The sequence below is a fragment of the Haliotis rufescens genome, unplaced genomic scaffold, assembly GCF_023055435.1.
Source record: "Haliotis rufescens isolate VD_foot unplaced genomic scaffold, xgHalRufe1.0.p SCAF_18, whole genome shotgun sequence".
Classification (NCBI taxonomy): Eukaryota; Metazoa; Mollusca; class Gastropoda; order Lepetellida; family Haliotidae; genus Haliotis; species Haliotis rufescens.
Genome location: NW_025963868.1, coordinates 25,956,047 through 25,970,377, shown reverse-complemented (window position 1 = coordinate 25,970,377; position 14,331 = coordinate 25,956,047). Strand labels below are relative to the sequence as shown.

General features: G+C 45.1%; 1 protein-coding gene across 1 annotated transcript in view; it reads right to left on the bottom strand.

Moving 5' to 3' along the window:
* LOC124132947 (protein sel-1 homolog 3-like) overlaps positions 1 to 14,331 on the bottom strand; it is a 34,452-nt gene that overhangs the window by 3,127 nt on the left and 16,994 nt on the right. Inside the window, exons 11-20 of the mRNA XM_048398480.1 lie at positions 13,052 to 13,169; positions 10,057 to 10,118; positions 8,654 to 8,773; positions 6,721 to 6,858; positions 6,361 to 6,423; positions 5,613 to 5,783; positions 4,660 to 4,784; positions 3,928 to 4,011; positions 2,577 to 2,667; positions 1,117 to 1,207 (exon numbers count right to left, since the gene is read on the bottom strand). Of these exons, the coding sequence (XP_048254437.1) occupies positions 1,117 to 1,207; positions 2,577 to 2,667; positions 3,928 to 4,011; positions 4,660 to 4,784; positions 5,613 to 5,783; positions 6,361 to 6,423; positions 6,721 to 6,858; positions 8,654 to 8,773; positions 10,057 to 10,118; positions 13,052 to 13,169 (1,063 nt within the window). The remainder of the gene's footprint in view (positions 1 to 1,116; positions 1,208 to 2,576; positions 2,668 to 3,927; positions 4,012 to 4,659; positions 4,785 to 5,612; positions 5,784 to 6,360; positions 6,424 to 6,720; positions 6,859 to 8,653; positions 8,774 to 10,056; positions 10,119 to 13,051; positions 13,170 to 14,331) is intronic.

Genomic DNA, 14,331 nt, shown 5'->3' with positions numbered 1-14,331 from the left:
GATGAAACTAGGCCATACAGTAAACTACGGTTATAACGAACTCAAAGGGACCACTTATTTTAGTTCGTTATAACCGTAGTTCGTTATAAGCATATATACAGCATATATAGAACAAATGACCGGGACTAAAAAATAAGTTCGTTATATCGGTCAGTTCGTTATAAGCGTGTTCGTTATAACCGTAGTTTACTGTACTTATCTTATTATAATAATCATATATAAGTCATAATGATAATTTTGAAAATGCTAAACTTAATGTATCGATTGTGTATTCGGTTAAACGCCGCTTTTGTTTGTTTGTTGTTTAACGCCGCAATATTCCGACGGCGGTCTATAAACAATCAAATCTGGACCAGACTATCGAGTGATTGACATCATGAGCATCGATCTACGCAATTGGGATACGATAACATGCATCTTCCAAGTCAGCGAGCCTCACCACCCGATCCCGTTAGGCATTTCTTACGACAAGCATGGATTGCTGAAGACCTATTCTCTTACCGGTTCTTCAAGATTTCAAACCTGCATTGAACAGTATTTTAAACATAGCGGTCTTCGACGTTTAACACCTTGGTAGAGCTCTATTTTGTTTGAGTCATGTTGAAATCCAAGAACTTTTTTTAAAGTGTTCAAAGTGACTGAATTACCAGAGCGAGTTTAAGCTTTTAGAACAAGGCTTCATAGAGTTGGTTGGTTGGTTGGTTGGTTGGTTGTTTAACGCCGCACTCAGCAATATTCAAGCTATATGACGGCGGTCTGTAAATAATCGAGACTGGACCAGACAATCCAGTGATTAATATCATGAGCATCGATCCACGCAATTGGGATCGATGACATGCATCAACCAAGTCAGCGAGTCTGACCACCCGATCCCGTTAGTCGCCTTTTACGACAAGCATAGTCACCTTTTACGGCAAGCATGGGTTGCTGAAGACCTATTCTATCCCGGATCTTCACGGGTCGCTTCATCGAGTACACCAGAGCGATGAATATTTTTCGAGCCGCCCTTACAATTTTAAATACGCAAAGCTTAATAATTGTCAGACGACACATAAACGCCTTAGATGATTAATTAAGGCCACAACACAATGACGTTGGTCTGTGACGTCATCTCACCGTAGGAGTCGACGAGCTGGGGTTCCCTCTGCAGGGACAGGTTGTAGTGTCTCCACATACACTCCTTCTCCATGTGGTTCACAAGGCCTTCCTGGAAACACAAACACCAATCTCATTAAAATCAGATCTTGGTTTTCGCTACCGCTAAACAAAGATCTGAGGACATCCCATTACGGATCACGTCAGAACGAACCTTTCGCGAATTTTGACCGACCAATGAAATAACTGACATGAAGTCGACAGTAGCCAATCAGAAGGCAGCTTTCTCGAGCTTTACGACACTAGTTTCAAACTGGCAACTACGCTTTGAAACATATTTTGACGCATTCTCGATTAAAAAAAATAAAACCCGTAACTGTCGTTCGGAATACCCCGTGTTAAATATTTGGTGGTTGCATGATAAGAAAACACATTCCGACTGTCACTTTCATGATCTGGTAGGCGACGCTCTGATTGGTTGGATGAAAGGTCGTTCTGACGTGACCCTTAATTGGATGTCCTCAGATATCTTTGTTTAGCATAGCGAGAACTAACATCTGATTTTAATGAGATTGCACAAACACTGGAGTGAGTGAAGCAGTGTTTGTTTGTTTGTTTGTTTAACACGCGCTCAGCAATATCCCAGCTTTATGGCGGTGGTTTGTAAATAATCGAGTCTGAACCAGACAATCCGACGACTGACACCATGAACATCGATCCACGCAATTGGGATACGATGACATGCACCAAGCAAGTCAGCGAGCCTGACCACCCGATCCCGTTAGTCGCCTATTTCGACAAGCCTAACCTTCATGAGTCGAGTGGGGCAGTACCTCATCACAACGTATTGCGAACGACAAATCGTAAAACCCGTCACACGTCAATAATTATATATTCTTGGGAGGGTCTGGGATATGCAGAGAAAGTGTTAGTGTACCCGAATATGCTGGAAAAAATCATTTGGTCATAATTATGTTTACGCTGATGTTATGAAATCGAATGTAGGTTGGTTTGTTTGTTGTTTTACGCCGCACACAGCAATATTCCAGCTATATGACGGCGGTCTGTTAATAATCGAGTCTGGTCTAGACAATCCAGTGATTGATATCACCAGCATGAAATCGAATTTCTCGTGGGTCTAAAGAAATTGTCTCAAAATGTAATTACTGTCTGCAAAGGACACATTAGTCTTTTTGAACAATACGTAATATGGGCTTGACTGTTACTTTTGACTGCAAATCCTGCAATCGACCGAAATCTGCACGACAATTTACGAACCAGATTTCGATTTCGGTGTGCGATTTTGATTGGACTATGCATAGACTCGTTAGTCCAGCCAAAGCTTAACTCCATAATACCAGCCTAGTTCGGCAAGGGTGGAAACTGGACTTTTATAGCCAGTTAGCTCACTTGCCTCGGGAAGATGTACATTATAGAGTAATAAATGTGAAGCCGAAGCAGGCCACTAATGTGTCCTGTACCTTGTTCTCCTCACACAGCCAGGCGACGTTGAAGTCCCCGACCTCAATCCCCGAGTCGGCCGCGAGTAGGTAGTAGAAGAACGCCAAGGGTCTGTGGGGGAGGAATAGTGAGTGAGTGAGCATGATTTTACACCGCTTTTAGCACTATTCCAGCAACACCAGGGCGGGGGACACCAGAAATGGGCTTCACACATTGTACCCATGTCGGGAATCGAACCCTGGTCTTCGGCGTGACGAGCGAACGCTTTAACCACTAGGCTACCCGACCAACCCTGGGGGAGGAATAAACCTGTCATGCAAACAGTCATGGAACTTGTCATGCAACCTATCATGGAACTTGTCATGCGACCTGTCATGGAACTTGTCATGCGACCTGTCATGGAACTTGTCATGCGACCTGTCATGAACGTTTGCTTGTTGTTTAACGCCACACTCAACAATTTTTCAGCTATATGACGGCGGTTTGTAAATAATCGAGTCTGGATAAGACACTCCAATCCATAGAGCATCGATCTACGCAATTAGGATGAGATGCCGTGCATCAACCAAATCAGCGAGCCTGACCACCCGATCTGGTTAGTCGCCTCTTACGACAAGCATAGTCGCCTGTTACAACAAGCATGGGTTGCTGAAGACCTATTCTACCCCAGGTCTTCACGGGTTATAGCATGAAAGTAATGATCTTACCACTACTAAAATGGATAAAATGCCATTGATGTAACCGGCACGTGCAAACACTTCTCCGCTAACCTTGTAGATTCAATTTGTAGAAGTCACAGAAAGAATCTATTGAAAACCACATATGCGTTTCTTTTTGTGGGGAGTATATATACGAGATCGTATATCATTGAAATGTGTTAATAAATTGCAAGTTTATCGCCTGTGTTTCAACGTTAATACAAACTTCCTTACTCTCATAATCACCTTCAGTAAACTGAATAAACATATGATACCCTTGTTTGGATACAAACGTGATGCTATATATTTGTGATTGCTTCAACAGTGTCTGTTTTAAGTAAAGGGTGAGTGAGTGAGTTGGGTTTAACGCCGCTTTTAACAGTATTCCAGTTATATCGCGGCGTGTCACCTTAATGTGGGAGGAAAGCCCGATAGGATGCAGGTCTCAGACGTTTACCACTTCGGTGAAACCCACGAGCACGGGTATGGTGCTGACAAACCTAGACATAATCGGGGCGAACAGGGATTCGAACCCACAATAATAGGTTTCTGGCGTGTCCAAGAGACGCAACTCTGCACAGCGAATCGCGGCGCTTTAGACGACTGGGCCACCCGTGCCCCCTCAAGTAAAGAGGTGTCTTGTATGTTTTCGTGTCCCTCCATATCAACTTACATATTGCCACTTCTGTACGCATGTAGACCTTTCCGTAACATAATTCCAACGGCAGGGTTCTTCTCGGCGACGTACCGTGCCCATCTGCAATAGGTAGAGATGGCTAGATATGGCTAAAATAATTGTTGCAATTTTCAAGCTGATATAAAAAGTCGCTGCGTCGTTATAAATAACCAGATGGTATAGGTGAAATAATTACTCTCTGCGGCGTAAAATGACATTCACTCACTGCAGCAGTTACCATCATGTTACTATGGCGTGACCCCGTTAAGATCGGGGCTTGAATTCAACCCATGCTGGTCGTATAAGGCGACTAAGGGTATCGGGTGGTCAGGCTCGCTGACTTGGTTGACGCATGACATCGTCGTGGTACGTTGCTCATATTATTAATCACTGGTTTGACTGGTCCAGATTATTTACAGGCCGTCTTACAACTGGAACATTGATTAAACAAAAACAATACGTTGTTTGTTGTTTAGCGTTGCACTCAGCAATATTCCTCCAATATGACGGCGGTCTTTAAATAATCGAGTCTGGACCAGACAATCCAGTGATTGAAATCATGAGCATCGATCTACGCAAATGGGATACTTATCAACCAAGTCAGCGAGCCTGACCACCCGATCCCGTTAGTCACCTTTTACGCCAAGTATGGGTTGCTGAAGACCTATTCTATCCCGGATCTTCACGGGTAAAAAAAACAACAGTTGCCCGTGACAAAGCGTGACTCACTCGGCAGCTAGGTAGAGATTGCGTGACATCCTAGCGGTACCCTTCATGCTGATGTAGGCAAACAGCACCCCCGCATCGTAGTGCCCCCTCATGGCCGCATATTCAAAGTATTTGTAGGCCTTGTCCTGGTGAAAAACAAACCAGAATTAATGAATGTCATTGGAGGGCGAGCAGGTCGCCAGTACCTCATACCTGACGGTCAGTAACAGCCATCACAATGGGAATCGGATGATCAGGATGTGTGTTTGCTAAACTTTAGCAAATAGCAATTTTAAAAGTTGAATTTTTTTACGTAAACTTCAATTTTATCGCTTCAATATGTGATATTTTTGTGACCAAGATGAAAATGTCTATGCATTCGTACCTGCATCGAAAACAAACAGATTCAAGGGCAGATCCAGCATTTTTAAAAGGGAGTGGTCCAAAATATCAAAATCCTATATCAGATAATTTTACCGCCTACAAGATACTACATATGGTTTTGGACGCCAATCTCCCTCCTCCTCTGGAACCGCCTTTGAGACTGGCTTTAATTAATATGACTTATTCAAGTTAAAATGTTAGAACCATGATAAGAAAACCGACGTTCTTTGCAAATAATAGTCATACGTCCGCAGCTTGTCTTATTCTATATTATAAGCATATGTATTTTGAAAAGATTGAAAAGAGAAAAGTGACGGTATAGACACCGCCAATAAGAATGTTCCTAGCTAACAATCTGCTACGTGTTGGGCGAGCGAGCGAGCTTAATGTGGGAGGAAAGCCCGAAGTGATGCAGGTCTCAGACGTTTACCACTTCGGTGAAACCCACGAGCACGGGTATGGTGCTGACCAACCTAGAAACATAATTGGGGCGAACCGGAATTCGAACCCCCCATTTTAGGTTTCTGGCGTGCCCAAGGGACGCAACTCTGCACAGCGAATCGCTGCTACGTGTTGGGAATGCTGCTCACCCAGTCCTGCTTGTCTGTGGGGTGGTATCCCTCGAGGTACATGTGGCCGAGGTAGTAGGCGGCGTCGGCGTTGCCGTATTGGACCGCCCTGTTGAAGTAGCGGACAGCCTCGGTGTAGTTCTTCTTCTTCATGGCGATCCAGCCCAGGGCATTGATGGCCATTGCGTTACCCTGGAAACAAGTCACGTGGCGTACAACAGAGAGCTTCGAGTTGATGTTTAATGGGGTTTAACGTCGCTTTAGGATGATTTCACACATAAAACTACGTGCACATGTGGGGATGGGGGTCAGGGTTGAGATGGGGGTGGGGTAGGGTGGTTGAGGGTGGCGGAGTAGGGTTAAAACTAGGCATAAACTTAACTTTAAATATTTGACTGTGGGGAAAAATGCTTTGATCGAGTGGTCCACTCAGCGAGACTTTACAAGCAGAACACCCTGCCCACACAGACTGGTCACGGACCCGTGAAGATCCGGGGTAGAATAGGTCTTCAGTAATCCATGCTTGCAGTAATAGGCGACTATACTTATCATAAAAGGGGACTAACGGGATCGGGTGGTCATGCTCGCCGACTTGGTTGATGCATGTCATCGCATCCAAATTGCATGGATCGATGCTCATGATGTAAATCACTTGCCTGTCTGGTCCAGATGCGATTATTTACAGACCGCCGTCATATAGCCGAAATATTGCTAAGTGCAGCGTTAATCAACAAACAAACAAACAAACTCGCCATGAGACAATACATACCTTTCCGGCGGCTTTCTGCATGTATTCAATGGCCTTTGTTTTATTTTTTTCTTGAGTTTTATTCTGAAAAAAACAAACAAAACAACAATTAACATTCCTTACCAGAGTATCATACTGAGGAAAAACGACACGCGATGCGATACGTATCGCGATACTATGGGTGCTATACGAGTCGTATCCGAAACAACACTTTTAATTTAATTTAATTTAATTTAAGTTGGTACACTTTCTTTTCCAGGTGAATCACAACCCCGAATCAATATTAGTACAGTAAACTTCGGTTATGACGAACTCAAATTTTAGTTTGTTATAACCGTAATGGACCTATTCTACGCCGGCTTCCCACCGGGTGATACCTACGTTGTAGATGTTGATGCCGTAGTCGAACATCATGTCGGGGTTGCCCTGCTCTGCCCCCATCCGGAACACCTCCATGGCCGCGTTCAGGTTCCGCCGGAGGCCCTGGGAGCCCCAAAACAATGCCCGCCCGAACCGAATCTGAAAAAACATGTCTACTGCGTCAAATAGGAAGACAGTTAAGTAGGATGGAAGGAGTGAGTGAGTGAGTTGGGTTCAACGCCGCTTTTAACATTATTCCAGTTATATCACGGCGTGTCAGCTTAATGTGGGAGGAAAGCCCGAAGTGATGCAGGTCTCAGACGTTTACCACTTCGGTGAAACCTACGAGCACGGGTATGGTGCTGACAAACCTAGAAATATAATCGGGGCGAACCGGGATTCCAACCCACAATCATAGGTTTCTGGCGTGCCCAAGGGACGCAACTCTGCACAGCGAATCGCGGCGCCTTAGACGACTTGGCCACCCGTGTCCCCTTAGGATGAAAGGAATATTCGGCTACACCGAACCCAGTTCGAATGACCAGGGACTAGGGGTCAACGTTACTGCTAAACTTCGGATATAACGAACTGAATAGAGGGTACCTTGAAGTTCGTTATACCCGAGGTTATACTGTAAGAGAGTTTACCTGCAACCCAATAATTTGAGGTTGCAAATCTTCTCAAATAATGATAAATAATATAGTTACGACTGGACTGACTGTCTGGAGAGTTAGGGTGGACAGACAGTGTGGACTGACTACTTGGAGAGACTGTGTGGACAGGCTGCCTTGAATGTATTGGCTGAGTATGTGGACTGAATGTACGGACAGGTTGTGTGGACTGATTACATGGACTGACTGTCTGGACAGGTTGTGTGGACAGAAAGTGTGGACTGACTGTCTGGACAGTTTGTGTGGACAGAAAATGTGGACTGACTGTCTGGACAGTTTGTGTGGAGAGAGAGTATGGACTGACTGTCTGGACAGTAACGTTTGTGTGGACAGAAAGTGTGGACTGACTGTCTGGACAGTTTGTGTGGAGAGAGAGTGTGGACTGACTGTCTGGACAGTTTGTGTGGACAGAAAGTGTGGTCTGACTGTCTGGACAGTTTGTGTGGAGAGAGAGTATGGACTGACTGTCTGGACAGTTTGTGTGGACAGAGAGTGTGGACTGACTGTCTGGATAGTTTGTGTGGACAGAAAGTGTGGACTGACTGTCTGGACAGTTTGTGTGGACAGAAAGTGTGGACTGACTGTCTGGACAGAAAGTGTGGACAGAAAGTGTGGTCTGACTGTCTGGACAGTTTGTGTGGACAGAAAGTGTGGACTGACTGTCTGGATAGTTTGTGTGGACAGAAAGTGTGGACTGACTGTCTGGACAGTTTGTGTGGACAGAAAGTGTGGACTGACTGTCTGGACAGTTTGTGTGGACAGAAAGTGTGGTCTGACTGTCTGGACAGTTTGTGTGGACAGAAAGTGTGGACTGACCACTTGGAGAGACTGTGTGGACAGAAAGTGTGGACAGAAAGTGTGGACTGACTGTCTGGACAGATTGTGTGGACAGAAAGTGTGGACTGACCACTTGGAGAGACTGTGTGGACAGTTTGTGTAGACAGTTTGTGTGGACAGAAAGTGTGGACTGACTGTCTGGACAGTTTGTGTGGACAGAAAGTGTGGACTGACTGTCTGGACAGTTTGTGTGGACAGAAAGTGTGGAATGACTGTCTGGACAGTTTGTCTGGACTGACTGTCTGGACAGTTTGCGAGGACAGAAAGTGTGGACTGACTGTCTGGACAGTTTGTGTGGACTGAAAGTGTGGACTGACTGTCTGGACAGTTTGTGTGGACTGACTGTCTGGACAGTTTGTGTGGACAGAAAGTGTGGACTGACCCCTTGGGCAATGTGTGTGGACTGACGTCCTGAACTGGCGGTGCTCACAGACTGTGTGGCTTACCTGAGCTGACGCGACCCCTGCCTGGGCCTGGTGTTTGAGCCACATGAATATATCCCCGTCCTCGTCTGTCTGCTCCTTCAGGGCCATTTCGTCCGTCAACCTCACACTCTCAGTCAGCACCTGTATGTACCATCATAAATGTGTCATATTATCTCTGCCTAGGTAAATACATGGAAATCTTATTCTAATTAAACGAAACATCAAATATATAATTGAATTTCCTAAATACATAAAACGACAATCTGCCGTTCCAATTTCAGTCCGTGAAGCGATAATAATGTGTTATATTTTGCAATCAGTACTTTGACGTGCTTGTCGGGCCTCACAAGAGCATTTTTAAGATTTGATAAGCAACCAGTTTTCACATGTGGGAACTAGTAGTGATCAATAGCGACGAGGGGAGTAAATATGCAGATCATTATTAGTTTCATGGAGTTGTCACTGTATACATCTAACAAAGCGACCTTGAATCCTGTATCACAAGGGGGCGGTCGGGTAGCCTACTGGTTAAAGCGTTCGCTGGTCACGCCGAAGACCCGGGTTCGATTCCCCACATGGGTACGATGTGCGAAGTCCATTTCGGGTGTCCCCCGCCGTGTTATTGCTGGAATATTGCTAAAAGCGGCGTAAGACCATACTCACTCACACTATATCATAAGCAGCTTTTTCTGTTGAAAAAGTCGGCCGCACCTCAAGACAAACAAAATGTATACCATTAACATACACAAACCAATTATTACATTTTATCATTTAACTAAAGCATTTATCCATGACATAAGCTTATGACATAAAAACATGTATGTCATACCCCAATGACATAAGTATGCAAATTAGATATGCAAATTAGATAACCGGAAGTGGGACTTTTTTCGCCGGTGCACGTGAGTAGGTGTTTACAAACAACATGGATACATTTGATGTTGGAGACATTATTTCAATTATTCTGCAAAAGTCTGTTCAAGTATTTTGTTTAAAATAATCCGAGGAACTTTTTTTCTCAGCGAAGGAATATGCCATAAAGGAGTTAGGAGGTTGTTTATTTTGGTTTACACGGCTATGGAAAACATGTATCACTACGCACGATCTATACGTAAGATTTCGACAAGTTGCTGATGTTAATGTTTAATGCAATTATTCCTTAATTGGGAAGCAAAAATGTGAAAATGATAATATAATTCATCACTCGTGTTTTTTAATATGGGAAATATCAACCTCGTCCCGTTAATCGGTATTTGCCTCGCCAAAGGCTCGGCAAATGCCGATTAACTAAGACTCGGTTGATATTTCCCATATTAAAAAACACTCGTGATGAATCCTCTATTTATGAACCGGAAATAAAAGTATGTTTTTAAAATATCAGCATGACAAATTAAAATATATTGCAGTGAGAAACTGGTACTTACATCCGATTCTTTGTGCAGGTCTCTGTCATCCCGCGTCTTCCCGGCCACGAACTTGTAGTACACTGCAAAAAGAACATATCTCAACTGCAGATTTCAAACAAATTTATGGTTCATCCTGTTGATCCTGATCCCCTAACCCCGGAAACCCCGCCTCACAGATTATCATGATATCAATCACTGGATTGTCTGGTCCAGACTCGATTATTTACAGACCGTCATATAGCTGAAATAATCCTGAGTGTGGCGTTAAACAACAAACAAACCAAACCAAATCTTACACTGAACGTTCACATACACACCTCCCCATCCCTCCACCCCACTCCCCCCGTGATGATCCGGGTACTCACTGTTGCAATAACAATACTGCTACTGATGGTGGGACACCGTGAAGATGATGATTAGAATGTTTCCTCAGCAGGCAATGCTTGTTGTATAAGGCGACTAAGGGGATCGGGTGGTCATGTATATGAATGATGCACGTAATCATACCCCAAATGCGTAGATCTCATGATGTTAGTCACTGGATTGTCTGGTCCACTCATACAGAGACCGCCGCCATGTAGATAGCGGCGTCAAACAACAACGCCAAGGGTCATTACTCCGTTTCAGTGTGTAGGGGCACGGGTGGCCCAGTCGTCTAAGGCGCCGCGATTCGCTGTGCAGAGTTGCGTCCCTTGGGCACGCCAGAAACCTATGATTGTGGGTTCGAATCCCGGTTCGCCCCGATTATGTTTCTAGGTTTGTCAGCACCATACCCGTGCTCGTGGGTTTCACCGAAGTGGTAAACGTCTGAGACCTGCATCACTTCGGGCTTTCCTCCCACATTAAGCTTACACGCCGTGATATAACTGGAATACTGTTAAAAGCGGCGTTAAACCCAACTCACTCACTCACCGTTTCAGTGTGAACATGTGTGAAAGATTGGTCTGTTTGTTTTTTAACGCCGCACTCGGCAATATTCCAGCCATATGGCGACGGTCTGTAAAATATCCCCGAGCCTGACCACCCGATCCATTTAGTCACCCCAATAACAAGCATAGATTGCTGGGGCGGGGTTCTTAACCAGACTCAACACGGGTGTTGCGTGAGTGACAAATTTTAAAGTGTAAATACCCTCAAACTATAAGAATCGCGTGAAGATGATTCGCAGAAGCAAATTGTGTGAGTTGGGTTGTAACGCCGCTTTTAACAGTATTCCAGTTATATCGCGGCGTGCCAGCTTAATGTGGGAGGAAAGCCCGAAGTGATGCAGGTCTCAGACGTTTACCACTTCGGTGAAACCCACGAGCACGGGTATGGTGCTGACAAACCTAGAAACATAATCGGGGCGAACCGGGATTCCAACCCACAATCATAGGTTTCTGGCGTGCCCAAGGGACGCAACTCTGCACAGCGAATCGCGGCGCCTTAGACGACTGGGCCACCCCTGCAGAAGCAAAAGGAGGATGAGTGGAAAGGGGACATTTCAGAAGAGAATGAGTTGAATCTCGCTTATGGTTGTTGTGTATGGTTCAAACCATTTTCAGAGTCTATAAGACAAGCAGGGGTGCGTGCAGATAACTTCCAGGGAACTGGTGTCTGTCAGGGAGCATTGACAGTTTATTCAACGGGGACTTTCGTTAAACTATCAATTCATTCTCAAACTCATGAATAGGTAGAGTGAGTGAATTTGGTTTTACGCTGCTGTATACAATTAAATATTCCAGCGATATCACGGCGGGAATCGACCCCCCCACCCCCCCCCCCCCTTTTTATTTCGAAAAAAATCTTTATTTCTGTATAAATTACCACCAAGGACAATAAATAGATCTTAATTGTGCACCCCCCCTTTTCAAAAAAGCTGTATCCGCCCATGTCAGGCCTGTAGAGTTCAGTCAGGGGCTGCATAGTTCAGTCAGGGCCTGCAGATTTCAGTCAGGACCTGCAGCGTTCAGTCAGGGCATGTAGAGTTCAGTCAGGCCTGTAGAGTTCAGTCAGGGGCTGCATAGTTCAGTCAGGGTCTGCAGAGTTCAGTCGGGGCCTGTAGAACTCTGTCAGGGGCTGCATAGTTCAGTCAGGGTCTGCTGAGTTCTGTCAGGCCTGTAGAGTTCAGTCAGGGCCTGCAGATTTCAGTCAGGACCTGCAGCGTTCAGTCAGGGCATGCAGAGTTCAGTCAGGCCTGTAGAGTTCAGTCAGAGCCTGCAGAGTTCAGTCATAGCCTACAGAGTTCAATCAGGGTCTGCAGTGTGAGTGAGTGAGTGAGTATGGTTTTACGCCGCTTTTATCAATATTTCAACAATATCACGGCGGGGGACGCCACAAATGGGCTTAAAACATTGTACCCATGTCAGGAATCGAACCCGGGTCTTCGGCGTGACGAGCGAACGCTTTAACCACTAGGCTACCCGACCGACCCCTGCAGAGTTCAGTCAGGGCCTGCAGAGTTCAGTCAGGGTCTACATAGTTCAGTCAGGGCCTGCAGAGTTCAGTCAGGGTCTGCAGAGTTCAGTCAGGGCCTGCAGAATTCAGTCAGGGTCTGCAGAGTTCAGTCAGGGCCTGCAGAGTTCAGTCAGGGTCTACATAGTTCAGTCAGGGCCTGCAGAGTTCAGTCAGGGTCTGCAGAGTTCAGTCAGGGCCTGCAGAATTCAGTCAGGGTCTGCAGAGTTCAGTCAGGGCCTGCAGAGTTCAGTCAGGGTCTACATAGTTCAGTCAGGGCCTGCAGAGTTCAGTCAGGGTCTGCATAGTTCAGTCAGGGCCTGCAGAGTTCAGTCAGGGTCTGCAGAGTTCAGTCAGGGCCTGCAGAATTCAGTCAGGGCCTGCAGAGTTCAGTCAGGGCCTGCAGAGTTCAGTCAGGGCCTGCAGAGATCAGTCAGGGCCTGCGGGGTTCAGTCAGGGCGTGTTTTAAATTCAGCTGTTCCTGGCAGTTGGCTATAATGTTCTATTTCAAACACTTGTACATAACATGACCATATTACTGAACCAATGAATAAGATTCTCCTCCTGGGAGAGGACTTACTGTAAGCTTGCTCCTTGTCATACGTGGCGCCATCTATGCCGTTCCTATGTTTGTGTCCGAGCGCCAAGGTAGATAACCGGTGTTTGTCCACAGCCCCCAGCATCAGGTAGGCCTGCGCCTGAAATAATTATAGTGTTAAGTCAGTTGCCGCTGAAACGGCCAGCGTCTTACATCAGTCGACCGAAATCTGCACGTTGCAATACATGTTGTTGACGAACCGGATGTCCAGTTCGTAACGCGATTTTGATTGGACTATGCATAGACTCGTTAGTCCAGCCAAAATTTAACTCGGCAAGGGTGGAAACTGGACGGTTTATTGTCAGTTAACCTTGCCTCGGGTCTTACGGTTTTGTCCTCTGAAAAGTACCCATGCTTGCCGTAAAAGGCGACTATGCTTGTCGTAAGAGGCGACTAACGGGATAGGGTGGTCAGGCTCGCTGACTTGATTGATGCATGTCATCGTATCCCAACTGCGGAGATCGATGTTCATGATGTCAATCACTGGATTGTCTAGTCCAGACTCGATTATTTACAGACCGCCGTCATGTAGTTGGAATATTGCTGAGTGCAGCGTTCAACAACAAACAAACAAGTCTTACGATAAGTGTGCCATGTCAGTATCTTGTTGAAAAGTACGTTTATTCTTAGTTTAAGAAACATAATGATTATACACTATCGAATGCGTATATTATTTTTTTATTTGATACAATTTTAATTTTCGCCATTTGTGGTATAAGGCTGTTTGTGAGAATTCATATTATTTTCATACAAATTCGTCCTCATGAATTCGTGCAGGAACTTTTTTTTATATCTTATATATGATAACACTCTCCTACCCAGAGTTCCATGCGGCCGGCAGCCAGCCAGCATAGTACCTCTGCCACAGGCCAGCGCCATGTGACGATTCGTCACATCTTTCACAGTCCATTCAAGATATTGAATATGCTTTTCATCCGTTTCATGTTTGACAAGTCAACACATTTTCATAAACAAATGTTAAAGAATGGTTACCGTTCATTTAGAAAGTATCCTAATGCGTGAAAATCTACTTGTTTTTGCGTAGTTATCCTCTGTTTACATTGGTTGTACGGCTCCACGTGCTGTCATCGAAGCCCAACGGAGAGCTAGCGATACGGTCACTTTGATGTATAAATAATTCTATATTGTCCTGAAATTCACTGGCGCAGTTGTAGTAGCATATCTTTATAATTATGCAAAACAATATGTTAAGCGCCCCCAACTATTTGCATTAGTCCGTTCTATACTGATTTCTGAAAAAG